The 25,251-nt window shown below is 41.7% G+C and overlaps 3 protein-coding genes across 4 annotated transcripts; all 3 read right to left on the reverse strand.

The window, feature by feature from the left end:
- Positions 1 to 511: 511 nt before the first annotated feature.
- LOC105391274 lies at positions 512 to 2,492 on the reverse strand. The gene is made up of 3 exons (XM_011562739.3): positions 2,247 to 2,492; positions 1,084 to 1,275; positions 512 to 711 (listed from the first exon to the last, which is right to left on the reverse strand). The coding sequence occupies exons 1-3, from the start codon at positions 2,247 to 2,249 to the stop codon at positions 535 to 537; spliced, it is 372 nt and encodes a 123-aa protein (XP_011561041.3). The 5' UTR covers positions 2,250 to 2,492; the 3' UTR covers positions 512 to 534.
- Positions 2,493 to 2,719: 227 nt separating this feature from the next.
- LOC125489055 lies at positions 2,720 to 5,662 on the reverse strand. The gene is made up of 3 exons (XM_048623507.1): positions 5,261 to 5,662; positions 5,082 to 5,175; positions 2,720 to 4,988 (listed from the first exon to the last, which is right to left on the reverse strand). Exons 1-3 carry the CDS (start codon positions 5,279 to 5,281, stop codon positions 3,163 to 3,165), a joined length of 1,941 nt encoding a protein of 646 aa, XP_048479464.1. The 5' UTR covers positions 5,282 to 5,662; the 3' UTR covers positions 2,720 to 3,162.
- A 122-nt stretch (positions 5,663 to 5,784) lies between these two features.
- On the reverse strand, positions 5,785 to 25,217 carry LOC105391864 (VPS35 endosomal protein-sorting factor-like). Of its 2 annotated transcripts, none has more exons than XM_048623506.1 (20): positions 25,059 to 25,217; positions 24,868 to 24,961; positions 24,497 to 24,601; positions 23,813 to 23,951; positions 23,183 to 23,331; positions 22,646 to 22,818; positions 21,269 to 21,467; positions 20,666 to 20,809; positions 20,012 to 20,178; positions 18,282 to 18,385; positions 17,820 to 18,031; positions 17,311 to 17,532; positions 16,846 to 17,012; positions 16,311 to 16,470; positions 15,055 to 15,229; positions 14,521 to 14,660; positions 13,434 to 13,602; positions 12,765 to 12,865; positions 12,385 to 12,549; positions 5,785 to 5,992 (listed from the first exon to the last, which is right to left on the reverse strand). In XM_048623506.1, the coding sequence occupies exons 1-20, from the start codon at positions 25,076 to 25,078 to the stop codon at positions 5,906 to 5,908; spliced, it is 2,892 nt and encodes a 963-aa protein (XP_048479463.1). In that variant the 5' UTR covers positions 25,079 to 25,217; the 3' UTR covers positions 5,785 to 5,905. The 2 variants fall into 2 exon arrangements, with proteins under 2 accessions (XP_048479463.1, XP_048479462.1); XM_048623505.1 differs by having other exon boundaries at positions 23,183 to 23,346.
- Between the last annotated feature and the right edge of the window lie 34 nt (positions 25,218 to 25,251).

Consider the following 25,251-nt stretch of genomic DNA (forward strand, 5'->3'; position numbering starts at 1 on the left):
ATAAACACTTCGTAATTGACTAGATAATATGTCACATGATCGTTAGCAGCTTTTGGAATATGAGGCACAAATTATATGTATATTTTACATAAAAGAGCCTTCTCATACAACTAAGGCATTATACAAATCAAGAAAATATAGATGGCTCCGGTAGGAAGACTTGAATAAATATAGCTAAAAACGAGCCAAACATGTTTTATCTGTCCATTAGTTACTTTTCAGACAGATATTAGATACGATATGTAACTTTTTTGACAACACCGAAGTCAGAACACTATCCTTATAATTAATTATTACATTACGTTAGACGCCTGTGGCCATATTACGAAAAACAAGGTTTATTTATATCTACAGGCATTGTGCGTATATCAGCCAAAGAATTGTATTTTGCCATATCGTCATTATGTACGTATGTTACAGATATAAATATGTGCATCAGTATGGAAGATTATTATCTTGTCTGACACGCACACTGTCTGTAGATATAAATCAACCTTTATCCAGTATACGGCCACACCCCACACGTTGCCGCCCCTACTCGTCCTGGTCAACCGGCCCCTTGTCGCCCCTGTCATCGGACACGGCGAACTTGTTGCAGAGGAAGAAAATGAGCGTCTCGGAGGTGGGCTTGATCTTGCCGTTGGCGATGAGGCGCCGTAGGTTGCGGATGCGCTGCTTGTGCGGGTACTCGCGAGACGGGGTCACTTTGAACTGGGGGGTAGATGGGGAATAATGTTAGGAAATGTGTGTGTATGTTTAGAAGAGTAAAAATTGTGTTATAAAATTTGATGTGGGTAGTCGAAGTCGGTGGTGTTAGCTCATCGCCAGATATGCCTCAAGGATATTTAAGAACATTCTTTTTTGCGAGTGACGTGTTAGATAGAGTGAAAATATGTTGTAGATAAAAGAAAGTAATAGCGGAAATCCTGCCACTAGTGATTTAATAAATTTGAGTTTAGAGAGCAAATGATTATGAAATCACTGCATGTTGCTCAATGTTCATTTATTCTCTTCAGCTTAAGTGCTAAGAAAAACTTAAAAAAATAGTGCCCTGTATTGCTTACAAACTCCAAGACTACACACCTCATCATCATCATCGTTCTTGGGCGGCGGCGTGATGCCCAGTATCGAGTCATCCCACATCACTGGATGCCAGGGCCGGCGCACCGCCTTGTCGGGCGTGACCTGCGGCTGCGGCGGCTTGAGCGGCAACGAGCGGACATCGACGTAGCTCTCCTCGTTGTACTCCGCCGGGTCCGGGCTGCTGATGCGCGGCTGAGGGTAACGGGTGAGTCAGAGATATAGACTATTTTAACTTGTTTGATGCATCTAATTTCGGTCTTACATATTGATTCATTATGTTACGGTTAATGTGTACCTTCATTCATTCATTCTATGAAACATCTAACATTAACCAGTCCTGCCGGTTAATATTTAGGTTTATCTTCGCATCAAAATTAAACGTAAGATATGATGTATCATTCTCATCAGTACACACACATAAGTACAGAGCAAACTTATTATTGCGAAACATTTTTTGCGATTTAAAAACACATCAAAGATTATTTGCATCCGGGTAGCTTGGCCCTGTCTAGCGCCATCTTTCACATTCAGAATAGTTTACATGATTTACAATTTACATTGAACTATTCATTATTTTGTGTCGGTCAGTTTTTTGGCAAGTTTACCAGAAACGTTGACATTGTTAGATATGAAGAAACATGTGCAAATGTTTACTTTATTGTAATGTTTTCATTCTTGTGACGCACATTGTTAACATTTTGGGGTTAAGAATAAAAAGCATTGGTTTTTCCCTGACATTTGATACAATTATTTTTCTTATTATTTTGTGATGAAATATTGTACCTACCTACCTACTGACTTTGTATCTATTATGTTGGTTCGTTTGATTTGTTTTCAACATCAGCATCAATCAAGCAAAGCCGAACAAAACGTCTTGGCAATCGATCAAGAAATCATTTTATGATTGGAATTACGTCCCAGCTTTTTTGTTTGTTTCGTTTCAGTAATTTAACAGTTAAAAATAAGTTTTTATTTTCTACATTACCTTGCAAGTTTCATTGCTTTGTTTTGTTTCCAGGTTTAGAATAAAATTCGTCAAACTTTTGCAAGTTGCTTAAATATTTAAAAGTTAATACACAAAAAATATTTGTAGTACCTAAGTACTTAAACAATTTTTTTATTAAAAATATATTCAATAAAATAATAATAAAATACCTACTTACCATTGTTATTCAGTAAAAAAACTAAAAATCCCAAATCACAACTGCACCAACTATATTTTCGCTTTCACTGAAGCAGATGCCTCCGACAATTTTTATTATTGGCCGCTAATCTCGATAGCGGTATTTATAATGTCGGCTCTGGGTACAGGCGAGTGCACAACTGAACAGAAGTCTGGTCGGGGCTCCGTGACGTCACACTTGGACTATCACCAGCAGAAATAAGATCAGCTTGGGTATTGTATTGACAAGTGGAGCGCTGACCGCGCGGCATGCCAAGTGATCGGCGCCGCGGTTTTATTGCTCCCAGCGCCGTAGTTACCGCTCTATTATTTATCTCTGCTGGTGTACAAGATTTTTATTCTGCATACTTTTTAGTGTAACTACTTAAATCATTTAAGTTTTGTATTTTTTATCGGACTTAATTTTGATAATTTTCTTAGCAGATTTCGGGGATTAGATATGTATTTAAACAATCAGATAAATATTTACCTTTTTATTTCTTCTAAAACTAGTTAACAAATTAAACTCGTACATTCTTATAGCGGGTGCTACAATAGCTATAGAGTACACAATAAATATGCCCAACGCAGCACATTACCTAAATAACGAGATTACAACTTTGGTGATTTACAAATAACCATTTAGGCAGCTTTCCATGGTTTGTTTTGAAATATTTTATGGCTGATTTGCAGCTCGCTCAAGTGTGACATCTAATTACGCAACAGTCGCGCCGCCTTTTGTCCACGATTATCTTATAATGCAGCGTTACCACGGATACGCTCTACTAACATTGTTTATGTTGGCTAACGTTCCCAATAATCGATCTACATTTAAACCTGACACCTGCATCTTTATAGGTCATCTCGTAACTCAAACTTTGCTACACTTCGATAACATCTCTCAGCCTTGTGTGTGTCTATGCGCCGGCGACGGTCTCATCAAACGCGGCTTCATGCTCGGAGCGCGCGAGCATGTACCGCGGCAGGGTGACCCCCAGCGCACCACTATGACGCGGCGCCGTCTCCGCCCAGAACGCGGCCTTCGACGAGTCCCCCGCGAACTCCTCGGGCGGCGCGATGGGCGCCTCATCTATAATAGCCGCGCGCGCCTCCGCTTCTTCATCCTCCACACTGCGAGCCTTCCTCACACGCAGCGGCGACGCGGGCGCCGGCGCGGCCGTCACCGCCACTGCCTTCTTCCTCTTCAACTTCCGTCCATAACTGTCATTCGCCGCCACATACGCCGCCGATTTCAACGGCAGCGGTGCATTAGTCGTGACAATCCTGCTCTCAGCCTCGTCGTTTCCGCTGAGCGTGGCGGGTCGGGAGGTGAACTCCTTGAGCTCCTGGTAGGCGAGATGGCTCCTCTGTGGCGCGGACTCCGACACGTACATGCACTCCTCGTTCTTCTGCCCCGACTTGTCGATGCACTGGAAGCACGTCATGCCGTTCTTCTGCACTTTCTTGCAGGACGATCGGTCCTTCTTCTTGAATTCTGCGAGAACGTGTTCGACGTCTTTTTTGGGCTCGTTGTCGGAGTAGAAGCCGGGGAGCGCTTGCTTGTAGTTGTAAGGTTTTGTTAGGCTTTCGTCGGAGGTTTTTTCTTCCGATGCGTCGTCGTCGCGGGCCTGCGCGCGCTCGCTGTCTTGTTGCGGGGAGTCGGAGTAGTACCGTTGGTATTTCTCTGTGGAGTCAGGAGAGTCTTGTTCAGGGGCTGAGGACAGCTTGGCGAACTTCTGCGGCGCGGTGCTGTCCCGGCGCCCCTCCCCGCGCGGCTCCTCCTCCGCCGCGGGCTCGCCCTCAGGCTCATCGTTGCTGTCGAATTTCCGCTCCTTCGAGTACGCATACTTGTTATTCTTGGGCTCGGCGACGTACGAGCAGGACTCGAAGTTGCCGCCAGTCTTTTTATCTTTGCACGTGGTGCAACGCATGCCGTCCTTCACCACGTCTACGCAGTTGCCCTTGTTCTGCTTGATCTCTGCCGCCTGCTTCTCCGACAGGTCCTTGATCCGCTCGTACTCCTTGTGGTCGTAGCCCGAGTCGTAGTCGTAGGGGTTATCATCTTCCTTCTCTTTGTCTTCCTTGTAGTCCCCGCTGTAGAGCTCGCTGTCGAAGGCCTTGGGCTTGGCGACGTACTCTGCCCTATAATGGTCGGTATCCTCCGCCGAGTCTTCTTCATCGCTGCTCTCGCGCCGGTGCTGTCTCTTTCTGCCGTCCGAGTAGCGGCGGATGCGCCCCGCTCCTGCAACGTAAGCATTGGGCCTGTAGTTCTCGACGCTCTCTGAGTTGTCGTCCGCGTCGCGCCGGTAGGTCGCGGGGTGGGAGACCTCCGCGTTGATCGCTCCCGGCTTGAAGTAGGACGACACGGCCGGGTTCTGCTTCAGACTGGACAGGATCTCTTGCTGGCCATTCTCCTCGGTCTTGTAGATTTTGTAGACGGGGTCGTGTTCGGTTTTGATGTCGTACTGTAACGGCACGCGGATGTACTGCAGCGGCGCGGGCTCGCGATATTGCTGGGGCCGCGGTGGCGGAGACTTGGGCTTTACGGTGGACAGAAACGCCTGGCTGGCGATGGGGTTGAACCCGAATCGTTCAGGAGAGAAGGAGCGGTCCCTGGGCGCGGCGCGCTTCTGTATGGAGTCGATGGAGCTGCTGACGACCGTGTCGAAGTGCTGCGGGTACTGGCTCGTGTCTAGCTGCAGGATCTGAGACGACACTGGACTAGAGGCTAGCGAGAGCGGCCCTGAAATTTACGGATTAAGTTATAAAACCTCTCTGCTCCACCAAAAGCAGTCATCCTATGTGTTGCTGATAGTTGTGTGAAGAAGTGACTTACCGGATCCAAATACTGGCGAGAATTCGTAAGTGTCGACGAAGGAGTTTTTGTCATCTTCACTGAGCACACACTCGCATATTGCCCAGACCAATAACTGCAAAAAACATTACAAATTAATACCTATTTTCTATAATTAAGATTTTGATAACTTTTATAGAAAAATCAAGGTTAATCCATACCAGATAGCTGAGCTTAGTCATGTTTGAGATTGGGTGTAAACCCAAAGCGGCTGTGACTGGCGGGTGCGTCGATGCTCGGTGTGTCTCACTGGCGCCGGTAAGAAAGTATCGTGACAATATCACTGTGACAAGGTTTTATAGGCGCTAGGGTTGCGGCGAGGTGTCTGCAACTGTGCAGCGGAGCGCGCAATGTCCGCTTATTGCATCTGTAAGCCGGCTTGTTTTGTTTATTTTTATATCTGAGTTTTTAGTGAACTCGTAGTTTATTTACTTTATGGCTGAACTTAGAAGAGCATATTTAGTTACAGCCTTACAGAACTGCATATTCCGTATACTTAATTGAAGCTCATGTAGAACTAAATCTTCACATAGACACCGTATCCATGCCTTGTATCATTGTGGCGTGCATATGTTGCAGATTGGAACACACACGGTATTTTCAGGAGTACTATTTTCATTTTCAAATGTTACGAAATTATAATAAAGGGTATACAAATACATAACATTGATACAAAATGATCATATAGCTTTATAAAAGTTGTATATTGCACTATAATTTTCACTATCACATAAAATACTTACACTAAGGTAATTTAAATAAAATATAAAAACAAGTAAATACTAATACAGGTTGGAATGTTCAGTTCATGAGGATGCCGTCGCTTCCTCGATAGTCTTCAGCAGTCGCCTGCTCGCCGGGTCGTCGTTGTCCAAGGCAGCTAGCACAGATTTCTGTAAGAAAAAGTGAATCATCATGATGTTTTAAAACAATTAAAAAATATAAATATTAATAAAGGTGCAGGTTGTGATGGTATCCCGCCTATTTTTATCTCCCATTGCATGCCATCTCTTGTAAAACCACTAACAATAATATTTAACCGTTCTTTGTGTGAAGGTATATTCCCAACCATGTGGAAGAAAGCCTTTATAACTCCAATTCCTAAAAAAAAACTAAACTCAAAGTCGAAGACTACAGGCCAATCTCAAAACTAAATATATTCGCTAAGGTTTTTGAAAAGCTGGTAATAGATTCAATTTATTTTATAATATCACCATCCCTACCCGTTGAACAGCATGGTTTCCTGCGTGGGCGATCAACAGTGAGTAATTTAACTACCTTCACAAATTTTTTGTACAAATCTATAGATAATCACAAGCAGATTGATGTGATCTACACAGATTTTGAAAAGGCCTTCGATCGTGTGGATCACATCATTCTGCTCCGAAAACTTCAACATTTAGGTGTACATGGCGATTTGTTGCGGTGGGTCGAGTCGTACCTATCAAACCGATCTCAGGCTACAGCATTGGGGGGTTTTAAGTCCGACTTTGTTAAGATTTCTTCAGGCGTACCTCAAGGATCACATCTAGGACCACTTCTCTACAACGCGTATTTATACGATATATCGACGGTGGAAAGGCAAAATGGTTTAAGCGCCATGACATAAAATGTTCACCAGAGCGATTTAAAGTTTGAAATTTTCGAAAAAAAATCATATCTCTGTAATTATTCTAGCTATGGCTTTGAAAATTAAAATACGTTAAATTGAAATAGTTTTCTATGTTATTCTGTATATAAAATGAATGTACATATTATATTTACTGAAATAAGGGACATAAGACATAGGCATCTGAAATCTCAGTCAGGTAAAATTGGCTTAAACGACATTAACATTTTAATTAAATACAAGTAAAAACAATTTAAACACCAAGGAGATTTAACCATCACACCAGGATAATGTTTTATAATAATTTATGTTACTTTAAACATTCCATAAGAATGAATTAACCGCCAGACTAAGGCAATTTATATCTAAGATGAATGACTTAAAGAATAAATGAACTTATAATTGGACCTCAGAACTCGAGAACGGTTGAACCGATTTTGGTCTAGAAACATTTGTGGAAGTCCAGGGAAGGTATAAAAGGTAAGAAGGGTAGGGTAGGGTAGGGTAGGGTAGGGTAGGGTAGGGTAGGGTAGGGTAGGGTAGGGTAGGGTAGGGTAGGGTAGGGTAGGGTAGGGTAGGGTAGGGTAGGGTAGGGTAGGGTAGGGTAGGGTAGGGTAGGGTAGGATAGGGTAGGGTAGGGTAAGAAGCGGTACCTGCGGGCCAGCTAGATTGAAAACAAAAAATTCATAATATCTCACCAAGTCGAGCAAAGAAGCGGCATGGCCGTACCTTTTCTCGAAGCATTATTTTATTATAAACTTTATTAACATATTGTTCACCGCGAAATCACTTTGAGATTGAGATCCAAGTGATCAGCAGGTTTACTTATTCATTAATTAATAATCATAATCCAACCGACATTTCTTCGTCCGTCTCTATGCCACCATTCTGTCACCGCCTTTGTCCACCTTCCGTCCTGCCTTCGAGCCAAGTTTCCTGCCGACTCCCATTTCAGTTCCGTGACCTGCATACCGACGTCGAAGACTTTTGTCTTTTGGTGATTTACCACGCTGGGAATACGGTCTGTAAGCGAAATTCTTAACATGGATCGCTCCATAGCTCTCTGTGCAACTCTGATTCGGTGCACAGTTACCTTGGTCAGCGTCCATGTATCGGCACCGTATGTTAGTGTGGGCAAGACACATAAGCAATTATCAATCCATAAGCAGCGTCGCTCGCTTTAAACTATCTGTCAGATTCATACAAGATACGCTAGATTTGATAAGCAAGCGACGATGCTTTAGGATTGTTAATGGCTAAGTTTTAGTGGTGGTAACCCCAAAGGACTATCACAATGTGAGTTGGGTCTCACCCGACAGCCGGACCGAGAACCAAATCGACCGACGATTAGTCGAAAATGGAGACACTTCTGGATGTTAGGAATAAGAGGGTTGCTGATGTCAATAGTGATCACCACTTAGTCGATGGAAAAATGTGCTTGAAGATAGCGGGAGTTTAGGAGCAGGCCACAAGATCTGCCAAAGGTGTCGTGCAAATAAGCTGCAGGACCCACAAGTTAGAAGAAAACTTAGTATCCAGATCGGCAACAACTGGCATCAAAGACGTGTTGTTAAAAATTTGCGAAGAAATAATAAGGCACAAGGAACACTTAAAGAATGAATGAATGTCTAAAGAAACATGGGATATGATCAACCATCAAGGAAGACTTAACGTCGAACTAGACGACCATTCTAAAGAAGCACTTGCGTACGAGTATTTTCTTTGTGAACTTAATATCAAACGAAATTTATAAAAGGACAAACGCTGCTAGGGGTAACCCTATATCCAGCGATGGTCTCATCGGTTGCCATAGGAAACATGAAGGATCTATACAAAGCATCTTGAAGAACATTGCAACAAAACCCAGGATATCTCCTTGTTACTATAAAAGATTGACTTTCAAGATGGTATGGCCACATTGCCGAAGTTTTTAATGATCCTAACCACCACCTGGGGAGTTGGATGCAGATGCAAATATACCAGGAGCATCTTGTATCTTGATGCATAATCGTAATCATTATGATTAATAAAATCGGCAGGTCTTACAGGCTAGTCAGAGGCCTTCGGGTGGCTTGAAAACGTCTGACAGTTGGGTAGCCCACTTACCCGAAAACTCTCTCAGCACAAGATTGCTTGTGTTGGGGCCCAATAACCCGCGCTAGGCCAACGTGGTAGACTAGGCCTAAACCATTCCTTCATTGGAAGGAGACCCGTGCCCCAGGAGTGGGGACGTAATGGTTCGTGATGAGATTTATGACTATCCTGCATCTTGACAGAAATTTAAATATCCAACCCCCGAATAAGACGAATTGATACGGACCATACGATCGCTGAAGAGTGGCAAAGTAGCAGGGAACGATGGATTTCCTACGGTGGCATAAAAAGCAGGATAGATGGAATATACCAGATATTGCACTCTTCAGCGATGGAGGATGATGAAGTGAAGTTAGAGAAAAGTTAATTTAATTCATGTCCAACTTTTTCCTATAAGGTTTGCTTTTCGTTGAAATACTTTATTCTGAAAATTATGGGATACAAACAGGTCGTGGTACTCGTGGTTACTGGTCTTCTATTTCGTATAATTACCTAACAATTATCAAAATCGGTTAAGTTGATCCAGAGATTTGCGCTTGGGAACACATTTTCGGTTAGATTTTTATATAGATAAGAAATCCTGTTTCTGACTAGATTTCGATATAAATTATTTATGAATAAGTTTATTTATGATATATAATTATTATTTTGTATAAAAAGTAATGTCATGTTAATACAATACAAATATTTTACATTAAGAACCATATTGTCATAGAAAAAATATTTTATAAAAAATAAATATTTGGTTGGATCCTTTTAGAGAAACGTTAAAATTCCCTACTTGCATAGAAACAGCAATCTAGGCGAAAGGATCCAAGTGCATATTTATAACTCAATAAATATTAATTATAGCAACACTATTATTTAGAACCTGTGTAAAGAGTAATATAAAAGATATCATAATTTAATGTAGTTATCGGTGATATAATCAAAAAATATTTACAGTTTTATACTGGCGAACGAATCTGAGTTTGTACCTACGTAATTACGCTGCGCACGCGGCGCCAACTGTCGCATAGACGCACGTCCTCTCCCAATGAACGTCCCGGCGGGGTGCTGAAGCGACACCTTTCCAACCCGTTCTATTTATATTATTGGCGTTTTCACACAATATCCTTCTGGATATAACAGCTTAAACACCATAGACCGCTTCATTGCGATTCTTTTGAATTGTTTTATATCACTTATATCAATTATCTACAAATCGCAAAAAGCTGCTTAAGTGCCAATTGTACCACTAAACAGATTTAGGTAAAGTTGTATTAACCGCCAAACGCCGCGAGTAAGGCTGACTGGTAAAATGGTTTAAGTGCCAGTATGTCTTCAAATTACAAAATTGTAAAATGTATTAAGTGATTTTATGCTATTTTTGACCAGAAGGCATTTTGTTTTATATCAATTACGCAATCAGGTAGGTCGCTTAAGTAACTAATGATACAAATTCACATTAGTTCAAAATGAATTAAGTCACAATGTTTTACTGTTTTAGTGAGGGTACAATGTTTTATATAACTTTAGTTTTGATCAAGTATGTTTGAACATACAAATGACTAAAAAAGTGGCTCTTAATACAAGAAAAAAGTATTAAGATTTCCAAAATCACCGTTGTCTTAAGCGCCAAAAAGTGCTCAGATCGAAACGAGACCCGCACCATTCGAAAGAGAAAAATCAGGCGATTCCAACGGTATATATAACTCATATTCGCCAAAAGTGGCGGATAATACATTTTGCCTTTCCACCGTCGATATACACTTGCTTTGCGTACTCCAATTTTTTAATGTATGCAGATGACACAAAAATTTATTTGGATGTCGGCTCCGCCAATGATTGTAATAGACTACAAGCAGACCTCAATAATTTATCTAACTACTATTTAAATAATAGGATTAAAGTAAACATAAAAAAATGTCAAATCATCACCTTCACCCGGAAAAGAAACCCTGTCCAGTTTGATTATGTAATTCAGGGAACCCCTATCGACCGAACTAACCTGGTCCGTGATCTAGGCGTGTATTTTGATAGTAAACTCACTATGAGCCACCACATAGATATCATCACAACCAGAGCTCTCCAGAGTCTGGGATTTGTTATGCGAACCTGTAAACCATTTAAAGACCCTAACTCCATCAAAGTTATTTATAGCGCTTATGTCCGAAGTACCCTTGAATATGCCAGTCCCATCTGGTATCCACAATACGTGACTTACATTCATCAAGTCGAGCGAATACAGAAGAAGTTCATAAATTTCTTAAATTATAAAACAAAATCCTGCTTTAAATCATATGAAGAAAGTTGTAATCATCACAACTTGTTGACATTGAGTCAGCGGCGATGTATGATTGACATGGTGCTTCTTTTTGATATCCTTGACAGCCGGCTCGATTGTCCTACACTTTTGTCGGATATTGGTTATTGTGTACCAAGAAAACGCACCCGTCATACGAAACTGTTCCATGTTCCTCTGCATGGTTCAAATTATACCAAGAATTCAATTCTAACACGCCTGGCGAGCAATTATAATAAACGATTTTCAGCGATTGATCCTTATTGCACCACCAAGCTATCTTTTAGAAGATCTGTCCTAGCAGCATTGAGGGCGGGTGAGGATTAATTATTGAATAATTAATCTTTATATCAGCCTTAGATACAGTTAAAAAGGACCTAGGCCTTTAGCCCATTGCTGACGACCACCCCCCCCCCCTCCCCTCTCCCCCCTTTTTAATTCGTTGGTATGTGAGTAGTAACATGTGTCATCTTTACTTGGAATGCATAGCTTATTTTAATTTAATTTTATATTTTTAAGGTACTTTTATCCTTTTCTTAACTTTGATTTATTTCGAACTTTAAACGAACTAGTTATATTTAATATTAATATATTTATTTGTTAATTAGTTTTAGCTCATTGCGCCTTGCTCATTGTAAAATTTAGAGGAAATCTGTAATTGGCCATACTTTTTAGTTTCTCTCTGTTAATATTAAGTACTTTTTGTAAATCGCTGTTGATTTCCCAAATAAACGAAATGAAATGAAAGAAATAATCATATTGTTAATGGCCTGTTTCACAATGTCTGGATAAAGGCTACGTGTGGGATTAAGTCCATAAAATACATGCTGTCACTGTCTAAAACATAAGTACAAACTGTGAAACAGGCCCTTAATGTGCTAAATGTATTTAGCAACACTTGCTGGTAATTAGGATTTATAAGCTTGTCGCTTGTCGTGAAATCGTACGTAATTAACTATTTTATCGTGTCGCGCAATATCAAGCTTTGGGTAGCTGATAGTTTCCAATGGCCCAGGTATAGAGTTTCATCTCATCAATAATCGTAATCAAATATCGTTTTAAAAGTGTGATCCTAAAACTATCCTAGCTTTTCTAGGGTCAGAGTTGATGTCATCGTGAACCTTTTATAAATTAAGGGTGACTTGCATAAGAAAGTTAATCAAAATTAAATAGTTTGCCTCTTGCTCTGACAGTATAATGTTAGAGCAAGAGGTCATAGATTTAATTTTGTTTAACTTTGTTGTGCAAGACACCCTAAGTGTAGGACTTATAAATTGAATATCAAACAGTACACTTACAGCCAGCTTCGTATTAGGGTCTTTCAGCTTATGATACAGCATCCACAAGTTGGTCGCGAGTGCGAACATGGATGCCTTCTCCAAGTCGGCCCGTCGCGCCACTCGCCAGAACAGCTCCAGCGACAGGCTCGCCTGCCGCCGGGTCTCGTTAGCCTCCGCTAGAGCCTTTAGATAGATAGATAGATAGAATACTTCATTTGTACACCAACAAAGAACAATAAATTTCACAAATTGCAACTTATTAGGGTACAAAAGGCGGTCATATCACTAAAAGCGATCTCTGCCAGACAACGTTTGTATGGAGGTAATAGGAGATTAAGATTGGGTGTAGTGTACATGTTGAAAGGGAATGTAGATTCAATAATATACTACAGTAATACCTTGAGTACTAGCAGGAGCTCCTGGCAGATGTTCGTGGAGTACTTCTCGAGGATCTGGATGAACTCTTCGTCGGAGCCGTAGAGGACGTCGTTTGATAGGACTGTGGGTAGAAAGGAGGGTTTAGTACATTGGATGATAAACATATTTTCGTGCATTAGTTTTTGAACATAACAACGTAGATTTGAGAATACTGTTTAGCACCGGTATGAATGCACAGAATGCTAGTGGCATTAAGTTCTCATAAAAAGCATAATACTCTTGCGCAAGCACACGTAGGTCTATCGCGTCAGTCTTCAAGTTGCTTACAAAGATCTTCTCTATCATCCAAAATAGTTTATCGGTCCATAAGAACATGCCAAAAGGGTGTCCGTCTGGCGCCAGCGGACGCTCTGCTGCAGCGTCTCAATCACGCCGCTAGTTGCTTAGAATTACCTCCTCTAACACCCAAAGAAGTTTATCGAAGTCCAAGTGCCAACAACTTACGTGTCCAGTGTGGCTAAGGTTTATCGGTTCATGTGCCAAAAACCGACTGTACTCCCACAAAAAACTGTAAACGCTCTTTAACAAGTGTTAAAAACGAAATTTAACAGATTTTGCAGGCGTTTGTCTAAGTTTTTGTGGCAAGGCCCCGAGTGTCTTGTGTAGCTGAAAGAGTATCAGAAACATACCTGATTCAATATGATAAGCATAGTCCTCCTGCGCCATCGCACAAAGCAAGTCAAGTGCGTGCAGTAGAGCGGTGCTATACAGGGTGTCCGTCTTGCGCCAGTGGATGCGCTCGAGGGTCTTGATCACGCCGCTTAGGACGTACGCCTTGCAGTTGCTGTCCACGTTGTCCTGGGGACATAGGTGTGGGTTAATAAAGAAGACCTTTATTCTTCTTATGTCGTCGATGTAACGAAACACGTGCGTCTAGAGTTTGCCACCGTGGTCATAGGATTATCTAGTCAGAATAGCATCAGTGGGTTGCCCAGGATGCATCGGACGTATACATATATAAAGTACAGAGTTGATATACATATAAATACGTAGATAGATATTACTGCACGAATTTAATGACGCGGGAAAGATTATATCGCTAAATCAATCTTGGCAATAAGCTAAAAGGAAAATTCAATAAACATCTAAAAATAGATCAAGCGGGAGTGAATTTCATTTTCAATCAAAGCCAAATTTCAATTTATCGCATCTCGTAACGAATTGCATCCTGCATCCGCAGATCACTGTAGCGAGCGAGAGGGGGCTACCTCAACTACACTTATATCCAGCAATCATCAAGACCCATCACGTCCCCACTGCTGGAGCACGGGTCTCCTTCCAATGAAGGAAGGGTTTTAGGCCTAGTCCACCACGCTGGCCAGTGCGGGTTGGTGGGCCCCAACACAAGCAAGCCAATGGCTGACCATGCCAGTTGCTGCTTAACCTCAGTGATCAGTTACGATCACTGAGGTTACGGACGCTTCAGTTATCCACGCTATCCAGCAATATTTAAAGATATTCTGTCAAATTAAGGGATAAACAAGTCATCAAAAATTTAATTCGACCCGGTAGTCTAGTAGTAGATGAGAGCGCTGTCTCTTGTGTGTGTAGGTATTTATATTGCTTTTGTCACATAAAAAATAATCTCTGCTGATAATCACAATCCTTCGCATGACTTTGGCATTCCATTCACAGAGTACTTTGTGTTATGATTCCATTTCATCAATATTACCCACTAGACGACGTAGTTCATCCTACAACCACCTTCCAACTCACCGGCAGCACCAGCAGCGTGGCCAACAGGCTGCTCAGCAGCGCGCCGCGCCGCGCGTGCGTGGGCCGCCGCTGCCCGTCCTCCATCGTGAACTCCGGGATGTCCGGGAGCAGCCCCACCAGCGCCTTGAAGTTCGCTTCCGCTGTAGGTAAATTTAGGTATTTGTGAGTATACTGGGTAATGGGCTTAAAAAATCTTTAATCATGCAATTTTTGTTAACCTACCTCCAAATATATCTTATATTGAATGTAGAAATTAACTCAAAAACTATAATCACAGATTTTTTTGTGGTAATAAAATTAACCTCTAGGTACTAGGTACTAGGAGGAAGCTTGTAAAAAAATTAAAAAGCATGGCTAGCAGAGGTCTTATATCGTGATGGATAACTTGGTATTCCACGCAAGCACGTCCACGTTTCTCTCAGTCAGGTGCTGTGTACTCTATTCACATGTATATTGTTTGAATAAACCTCATGAGTGCACTCAGTAGGCGCTATGTCACTGTACCTTGTGAGTCACTACCACACTGTCACGTACCTTGTGAGACGCAGTTGTTGAGCAGCGCGGCCTGCCCCGACAGCAGCAGCAGCGGCGCGCGGGCCAGCGGGCAGCGCAGCGCCGGCGCCGTCACGCTGCAGTAGGCGGCGCACGCGCGCTGCAGCCACGGGGAGCTGCGGGAGGCGCCCACGCGAGCGGAGAGGGCGTTTACGCACTGCGGATATGGACATATGGTTTCAATATTCAGGGTTTTGCAGAATTTCTATAGACAAGGGCGAGTTACCGCCTTTCGGCTTCAATATTTCCATAATTGGCAGGCTAGTTGGAAACATCATACACCATTTTTGAACATCAAAGACCCCAGAGCCTCTAATATGGGTTTTGATATTTACGAAAACGAAAAAGTATATGTTTTCTTCTGCCATCTGCATACATTATCTGACAAAAGTTTCATGATAGTTTCCGCTAAAGGCGCCACTTTGTATGCAAGAAAACGTAAACTTCTATACTTTTCGACAAACTATCAAACCTGTAGTTACTAACCCTCATAACGTTAAACTCAAACTCAAAATTTTTTATTCATCGTAAAAATATAAAATTTTCTGATGAACGTCAATTTTTACAAACTACTCTCCGTTCGGATAAGGGGGGCTCTTTCTGTCTAAGGAGAAGAACGGAGGCAAGAAACTCCTGAGCCATCTTTTCAAAAAAAGACTAAATACTAGTTAGTATACAATACTTATAAGCTTAATAATAATAATCATAATAATATGAGCAGAGCCAACTATTTATCACAGCCATGCATCAACGTCCTCTAAGTAATCATCAATTTTATAATAAGCTTTTTTACAGAGTTTCTCTTTAATGTAACACTAAGGGCGTCTTGCACAACAAAGTTAAATAAAATAAAATCTAGTACCTCTTGCTCTGCATTATACTGTCAGAGCAAGAGACAAACTATTTAATTTTATTTAACTTTGTTGTGCAAGACGCCCTTAAACTTATTCTCTGGCATTTGAGTAACTTCTGTTGGAAGCTTATTATAAAATTTAATACAGTACCCTAAAAATGATTTATTAACTTTCGCCAGACGCATCGCTGGAAAAGCCAGCTTGTGCTTGTTCCTAGTATTAATGTCATGATTACTGCCAATTGTACCAAAAGTTGAAATATTCTTTCGTACATACATTAACGTTATCGTTATGCATTTAAAGCAATAAGTATTTACCATCGATCAGTGCTACTTTCCAAAATATTCTTATCAACATCCTCTATCTATGCACAACTCAACTCACATGCACCAGCGCCACCAGCACCGCATCCAACTTGATGAAGTCGCTCCGGCACTGCACGTAGAAGTTGAGCTGTTGTTCGAAGTCCTCGTACTGCACGCAGTACACTACCCGCGAGATCAGGTCGGAGACTACGCGGATCTCGTCCTCCACTGTTACTGCACTGTGGGGGGAAAATTTATGAATTCACTTTAGTCTTCTTCGTGCGCAGTATGTTAAATAATGTAAGTTGTACGCTTCAATCCAATAATATGAACACACGAGGTCTATGAAAGGATCCTCCTCAAGTGATGTGTCTCCTGTTCCTTAGATGCGTCCGGCACACCGTGGGCAGGCAGCAAATGACGCTTATGTGTCTTGAAATCTTTGCCCGCATGCTTAGAAGCTATCCAGCTTAAAGACCCGTACTTAAAAACTGTGAACTTGCAACACGCGCCAATCAGGCTCCCTTCTATGATATACCTGCGAGATTTAGGACGTATTTGCGTCGCATTTCTATTACGATTACGAAGCCCTAAGGATAAGTAGTCTATCCTACCTGATATTATCATGCAAGATGCAGGCCAGCCGCAGCAGCGCGGCCGCGGCGACGGGCTGCTCGGCGGCGGCGGCGTGTCGCGCGTGCAGCTGCGCCAGCACGGGCCGCGCCAGCTGCGCGCGCGCCGCCGCGGAGGGGGCTAGTTCTACCAGCGGCATGAAGGCGTCCTAGGGGAATAATTAGTGGTTATAATATAATACACTTGATTACATGAAATAAAAACAATAAAATAAAATAATATAAATGTGCAAATGGTATTTTATCGCGTAAAGCGATTATTTTCTGTAATTTTTGGACTGATGGATGGAAAGTAGTCATCTGGAATGGTCTGGTTAACACGGTCGTGTTTCGTGCTATGGAATTCAGTAAAAATTACCACTATCGGCTACCTCTCTTTGGGTATGAGCTACACAGTTCTTCGGGCAAATTATAATAATTTATACCATAAATGAATACTTTAGTTACCATAAGGAAGACCTCCGTGACGACAGGCACGTGTGTGACGAGCCGGCGCAGCACCAGCATCAGCGGGCCGCACAGCGCGTCCACATCGGGGCGCGCGGGGGGAGGGGCGGAGGCGGGGGGAGGGTCGGAGGTGAGGGGAGTGTCCGAGGAGGGGGCGCGGGGCGGTTCGGCTCGGACTAGTTGGCGGATCGTGCCGCGTAGGATCATGTTCACGTGCTGAGTCTGTGGATAATATGTATAAGGATATTTGTATATAATTTGACACACATTAGCGCATGTGTGTTTTGCATGTGGCGGAAAGACGAAAATTGCAGGGAGATAAATCCAAGATAATCTACGGCTAATGAAACGCGAGAGCAAGGGCGAGGCTTCACCGAGTGGCATATATCAAGTACCTTATACACGTCCAGCCAATAGAGGCATTGCCGATGACACTAATCTGTCTAGCTATCCTTTCACTACAATTAACACACTCCAACCACTCAACATGCCAAAAGAAACCAACTCACAGAAAGATGTTTACACGCGAACTCTATCCACGGCTCCACAACTTGCAGGAACTGCGCAGGCGCGGCTATGGTGGTCGCCACGCGCCACCACGCCGTCGCTAGGGCCTCGGCCGGGGGCGGGGGGCGCGCGGGGGCCGCGGGGGGCGCAGGGGGCCAGCGCTCCGCCGAGCAGAGGTGGGTGCCGAGCGAGGTCAGGAGAGCGGGGACCATTACTGCGGAGGATTAAGGATATCACGTCGGGGTCACCAATGTTGCATAAATAAGGCTATGGTATTGTTTGATGTTTTAGTTTAGTGCAACGTTAACTGACGTTATTGATGAGTCATAAGTTATGTAAGATGATTTGTTATGATGACTCATAAGCATAACCCATGAAACCCAGATTATAAAACTTTATTGATAGAATTCCTATTTTTGTAATGAAAAACTACATTAAATATTAAATCATGTAAAGTAACTCACCCATAGTATCCGCCTTCTGTTGGATCATGTCCAGTATCTCGGCGGAGTGTTGTATGATGGTGGCGGAGTCGAAGCCCGTCAGCACGCAGTACAGCAGTAACTCACTGCGTGAAAATAAAAATTGTCGTAATAAAATAAGTACAGAATGAGTTTTGCTAATTTACGAAAACGAACAAAGTGTCATGATATTTCCGCTAGAGGTGCCACTTTGCATTCGAGGAAACTTACGTTTCAGCGTAGCGACAGATTATCATACATGTCCTAAGTGTGCAGGGACTGCGACGTGTATTGTCATGACGACTCGCAAGTGACTCACCTGTTGTCCACAGTGTCACAGTGGCGCAGCATGTCCCCCACTAACCCCGGGCCGCGCCCCGTGCAGCAGGTACCGTAAAACGGGGTGAATAGGAATTCAGGGGTCAATAGGGATATTATCGATGAACAAAATTGAAGCAGAAAATCTACTATAAAATTAAATGATAATGGTCAGATTTTTTATGATTTTTAAAGTAGAAAATTGATTTTTGTTGATAGTAACACTTTTTTGACGTGAAGATGGTTACAAGTGAGAAAAAAATACATCTGAAGTTCGCCATTCATAAGGTCGAAATTTTGTTCCTCAGAAACTTTGGAAAAAGAGACGTTAAATGTTATTTTTATTGGATAAATCGTACTAAATTAGAAAAGTAATTTTGTTTTCTATCCAATTTAAATAAGTTACTGCAATTTTATTTATTAATTTTAGTTTAAATTGAAAATTAATAAGACCTGGTAAATTTCTCTAAAAATGGGGGTAATAGAGACGCCTACAGGATATCATTGGGACGACTGTGGGGTGAATTGGGACAAGAGTCCCATAAACTAGGGACGTAGTTGTATGAAAAGGGACACTAAAGCACGGATAGGGATAGGGACTGATAGGGTTGTCACTTACCTATATCGCCAGTAAGTATCTGTACTTATACAATAAAATTATTTCTTTATTACATTATAGTGTGTTAATAAATTTTTATACTTAGGAACATCCAAGTAGAAAAAAACTTTTTTCTAGTTCGATGTTTAGTAGGGACATTTAGGTACTTTTTGCAGGTATTTTTTTAAAATATATACCTAATTTTACAAAAACTGATTTTAAAGTTTTAACTAGGAAAGCAATGAAATATGTAGAGGTATAGTGTACATTTTACTACATATTACTGAAAAAAATTATTTAGGGGTTGTGACAACCATGACTATATTTCTCTATTGTTCTCAATACCGTCCCGATTAACCCCTATACATGTATGAATAGGGACATCATATATTTTATAAATTTACATAAAATTGGCTGACCATCAAAGATTTTCGTATGCATTTTCATAAAATACAGGTCAAGACTAAACTTTTAATATGGTAAACTAAAAGTTGTTAGTACAAAATTCATTAGAAATTGGCACTCAAAGTTGAAAACCATCCCCATTCACCCCATTTCACGGTACTGTTCATGACGACTCGCAAGTGACTCACCTATTGTCCAAAGTGTCACAGTGGCGCAACATGTCCCCCACTAGCCCCGGGCCGCGCGCCCCCCGCGCCCCGTGCAGCAGCCACTGCTTGTGTTGACGAGTCGCAAGTGACTCACCTATTCTCCACAGTGTCACAATGCCGCAGCATGTCCCCCACTAGCCCCGGGCCGCGGCGCCGCGCCCCGTGCAGCAGGTACTGTTCATGACGAGTCGCAAGTGACTCACCTGTTCTCCACAGTGTCACAGTGGCGCAGCATGTCCCCCACTAGCCCCGGGCCGCGGCGCCGCGCCCCATGCAGCAGCCACTGAGCCGCTGGTAGATATACGCTGAGGTACTTGTCTAGCGGGAGCGACTGCGACGTGTATTGCTTCTTGAGGGAAGGGTGGAATATCTGTAATGTTCAGGGTGTTTTAAAAAAGGAGTTTCGGCTTTTAACATGGGAGTAGGTAGTATTATTTTTTTTGGATTATATATGAATGACCAAAAGCCGTAGAACGAAAGTTGCTCAGGATTAAACTCTAAGCTCCCCTGTAGATTTTGCGGTAATTTGTAAGTATTCTTCTTCTTCTTTCTTCTTTCGTGTCAGTGAACATGCGTATTTTTAAATTTGTCTAGACCAAAAAGCAGCATTTTGATAGCATTCTGGTTGGCCTGGAGTAAGTCTTGTAAGTATTACTCGTATAGGTACCCAAAGATATCGCCTTTAAAATCAATAGATAGCATAGCCTATCTACATTAAAACATGGCGAAGATAGCGGAAATGACATTTTAGAGTTTTCCAGGAAGTCGAAAACCAATATCTCTAGGAAACAGGACATAATTTGCCCAGTATGTACCTAAGATTACATATTCATTAACCATCCCACATCAACTCTCACCTGCGGATAGTCCTCCACAAACTCATTAAGGTTCTCATAGAAGACCTCCTCGCAGCCGGTACTGAGCACCCTGGCGGCGACCCGCGTGAGGTACAGACGCAGGTACGCCGCCACCACCGCCGAGCCCATGCCGCGGATCATCACCTGAGGAGGGGGAGAGGGTAGGTTTGTATAAGGAAGTTGGATATAGATGTGATGTGCTAATATTGATGTGTATCAAGTAGCTAATTATTTATTTATGCTCGAAACTGGAATTTCGATTGGAGTGAAACTCAAGATTGCTTTGGATCTAGAAAAAGAGCTGTCATGAGTACAATGACCACTAACTTTTGGTTATTGAGATAGTGATCTTTAAGGATCCTCTCAGGAACAGGACATATTTATACAAGCTACAGTGAAATGTCGCATTCCTTTCAAGGGCGTTCTTTTTTCTTTCAGACACCATCTTGTACACATGGCACTTTTGTTTTTGTTACAAGATGCGCGATCTTCAAGAGTTAGGGATCTCCTCATGTGAACGGGGCATATTTTAATTAAACAAAAGAAGCTAGCTCCAGCTGGGCTACTAAATCACAAAACTACAGGGTAAAAAAAACAAATTACCGTCAGCCTAGCCACAGCAGCCTTAATCTCCGTTTTAGACACAAACGCGACGCACGGGAGCAGCGCCATCTCCATATAAAGCCTGGGAAGTAGTTCCCGGATGGACGCCATCTTGTACACCCAGTTGAGGCAGGTCTCCTTGGCCGGCTCCGGGACTAGAGCTGGGTCGATGTCATGCACGGTTTTGATTGGCTTGTGTCTGTCGAGTAGATGGGTTGTGTTAGTAAAAGCTGGTAGTAGTTATTAGTCTGTGGTAAAAGTATAGAAGAATTCAAGAGTTTGCCATTGAGATTCGTATATATTGTTAAATCAGAAGGCGTAGGTACATGGCAGTACAGAAAAAGTGTTTCTATCTTTGTATATTTTTTTTTCTCTAATAACTGACACAAATTAAGTGTAGAAGTTTTCGCAGGGTTCCGCTCATCTTGCATAATCTTTATTGACCAAAACTCATTTTGCATAACTCGTATGGTCTAAACTTTTTTGGCCGAACCATCACTTTGCCAAGACTTATGTGGCATAAGGCTCGTTTCGTCTAAAACTCTTTAAACACCTAAGTTTCGTTTGCTCAAATTTATGTTCGTCTATACCTATGTATAAACTTGTTTCTCCTAATGTTATCTTAATAAATAATATACTAAGTATGTAGTAAATGTACAAATTGTGGTATTTTTCTCCTACATCCCGAAAATCACGATATTGTATGATCAAAAAATCGAAAGTTAACGACCAATATAACTATTACAAACCCCATGAGATCGAAACCTAAAAATAGGTGCGACGACGAGCAAAGCGGGGAGGAGCGTGTTAGGTGCACATGTTCATCAAAACCAAAGCGGAGCGCAGCGAAGCGGAGCGGAGCGTTTTCCAAACAGCGGAAACAATACAAGGCACCAGTTTGCGCTATGTAGGGAGACGCTCCGTCAAAGTTAAAGCCAAACGAATATTATTACTTTGTATAAACCTATGCCATAGCATTATTAGGCTATTCAAGATTTGGCCATACCATTATTAGGCGAAACAATGTTATGCGAAATAACTTTTTTACTAAACGAGATTTATGCCATACGATTTTCGGCGTAACGAGACTTTGACCAAACGTTACTATGCAATACGAGATTAGGCAAATAAATCTTATGCCAAAAAAGGTAGAACCGTTTTCGCATTCACCCTCGCGCTACTAGATAACGGGAGAGCGTTTACGGGCACTATATGCACGTAGACTATGGCGCATGACATATGTGCGTGTGCATGAATACAATACTTATGTACAAGTTGCAACAGATTAACACTGAAGCCGCCACAGTTGTATGAGGCTTGACCGTGTGTGTGTGTAAGTCGTAAAGTTATCTAAGTATTATTACGTGTTATACATACCCATAGCTCTTCTCCCTCAACCTCTGGAACACTAGTTCCCCGAACATGTCTAACGTGTCATGTATTAGCGCCGCCTTGCTCGGGTAGAACAGCAGCCCGGCCGTGTCCTGCAGCAGCTTTGAGCACTGGATCGCGATCTTGAACGCCTTCACGCGCTGCTCGCTGTTCCATGCCTGGTCGGGAAAAAGGAAATAAAATGAATTCATTTTTTGTGGGGACATCTCACACACGGTTATCCGATCCCGAACTAGGCAGAACCTGTGATATGAGTGTCGCACAGCTGATATATTAAAACAAATACATAAAATCCGAGTTCGTTAGGTTTTCAAATGAATACTGGCTGCCCACGACACAGGGGGGGTCACAATTTATTTCAGCTTTTTGTGGTGGCGAAGCTCCCAAACAGTTGAACCGATTTTCGTTTTGATTTTTTAGGGTCATAGGTAATTTTTCCCTTGTGTTCCATCCAAATTGGCTTAGCCGTTCAAAAGTTATGCGACTTTTAGTGTAGAATGTCGGCAATATAATAGCGTATACCTTCTTAATTTCTTCATTGAGCACATTAATCTTGGTGACGAACTCGTGCTGGCTGAGTCCGGTGGTGGCGCGCGCGGCGCCGTCTTCATCCAGCTGCTCTAATCGATGACGCACCTTCTCGTTCAGCGTCGACACTTGCCTGATGAGAGCTGTTAAGGGTTTCTCTGAACGTGAGGGGAAATAAACAAAAAAGGGGGAGGAGAAAAAAAGAAGGACCAAAAAGGGGAGGGGAAATGGGTTGTTAGTGTTAGTTTGCATGTTAAGAATATTACGGTTGTACACACCCGGATTACACACCCGTGTGGAATGTTAGATTACTTTGTTTTTGAAGGGATTGAATAATTCTAGTTGTAAATAATATTTGAATGTAGTTCAAAAAGTTTTACTTAAGGTATCAGAATAGACATCTATCTACATTTTCTTGTAGATATAATTTGTAGATATAGGAAATTAAGACTGGGTAGAGTCTGAATGAAAAAGACCTAAAGCAGAGTGTTGTGGCACTTCTTCGGAGTGGCCTATCCAGTAACAGTGCAGAACAATTAGAGACTATAACCTCTTATGGAACAGGTTTCAACACTCCAGCTCCATAGACAGCCAAAGGGAATCATGATATGCTGGCATAGGTACCCTTCTCCCCGCCGGGCAGGTAGCTGCTGGTGATGGAGAGCTTGTCGGCCGTGGTGTACCGCGCCAGCACCGCCGCGCGCCGCTCGCGCCACTCCGCCGCGTAGTCCGCGCGCGACGGCGCCTCCTCCGCCTCTTCGGGCTGGGGGTAATAGACATAGACATAGACATAGACATAGACATAGACATAGACATAGACATAGACATAGACATAGACATAGACATAGACATAGACATAGACATAGACATAGACATAGACATAGACATAGACATAGACATGATGTTGACAATTCATCATGATGTGTCTGGTTACTCTTTACATTACTCTTGTTAGGGCTGGTTTTTTGATTTATAGTTAACTGACTATTGCTTAATACTAGTAACTATTAGGTAGATAAAAACGATCTAATTAAATTCCTCAAAAATTATTATATGCTGTCATGCTTGATATTCACTTGAGGAGGTTCCTTTGTTGCATAAAAGTGTTGATAGATTTGTTATTCTGACTATTGTCCTTGAGGCTTTAGTTATTTTAATTAACATAAAAATAATAACAACCTTATTAACCCTTCTATTTGTGTAAACTACACAAATTATCAATTCTATTAACAGTGCAACTTAACATAGATTGATAAATTTTTGGATGATTTATACACAAATATAAATATTATTTATTTATTTACTTACCTCTTCCATATTCATCTGTTCAAATCTCATCAACGGGTCTGCCACTTCAAATGGTGAACTCCATTTGTTGAGATCCTCCATGAAGTCTTTACTAACACTTTGTTTCTGAAAATATAAATAAATGCAAAAGTGTAGGTACCACTCACTGTGTATTTTAAACATAGGTGTGCCTTGTTTAAACTAAATTTTACAGGTTGAATTTGAAGAAACAATATTTTTAAGTGGGAGAGAATTCTTTAATTCCTTATCATAACAGCTGTTGTCTCATTAAAATAACAATAACATAACAGATGAACTTAAAAACTCGGTGACATATATAGCTCTCTTTTTTGTATCTGGTAAATAGGTTATAATATCTTAATTCTACTTACAATGGTAACTGCATGAGCAGGCTTGAGTGGGTGGTGTGTGACTTCAATACTGGGATACTCATGTCGTCTAGGTGTTTTATTTTTCAGACTGGTCCTGTTTGTAATGTAAATAATACATTGTAGTAAAACTAAACTTGACTTGAATACTTACAATTTTATTAAATGGTTTCCCATTTGTAATATTGGCTTACCATTCATAATAGGCAGGCATCTCGCCTTTATTACTTGGCTTTATGTTCAAGCAAACAAGTAAGTAAACTAATAATTTTCTGCACTTATAATAAAATTATTCAAAATCAAAACACACAACACACCCACAAACACAACAAAACAACTGTCAAATTGACAGTGTCAATCACAGTCACAGATTATAAATAAATTACT

Source organism: Plutella xylostella, chromosome 10 (assembly GCF_932276165.1).
Source record: "Plutella xylostella chromosome 10, ilPluXylo3.1, whole genome shotgun sequence".
Taxonomy (NCBI): domain Eukaryota; kingdom Metazoa; phylum Arthropoda; class Insecta; order Lepidoptera; family Plutellidae; genus Plutella; species Plutella xylostella.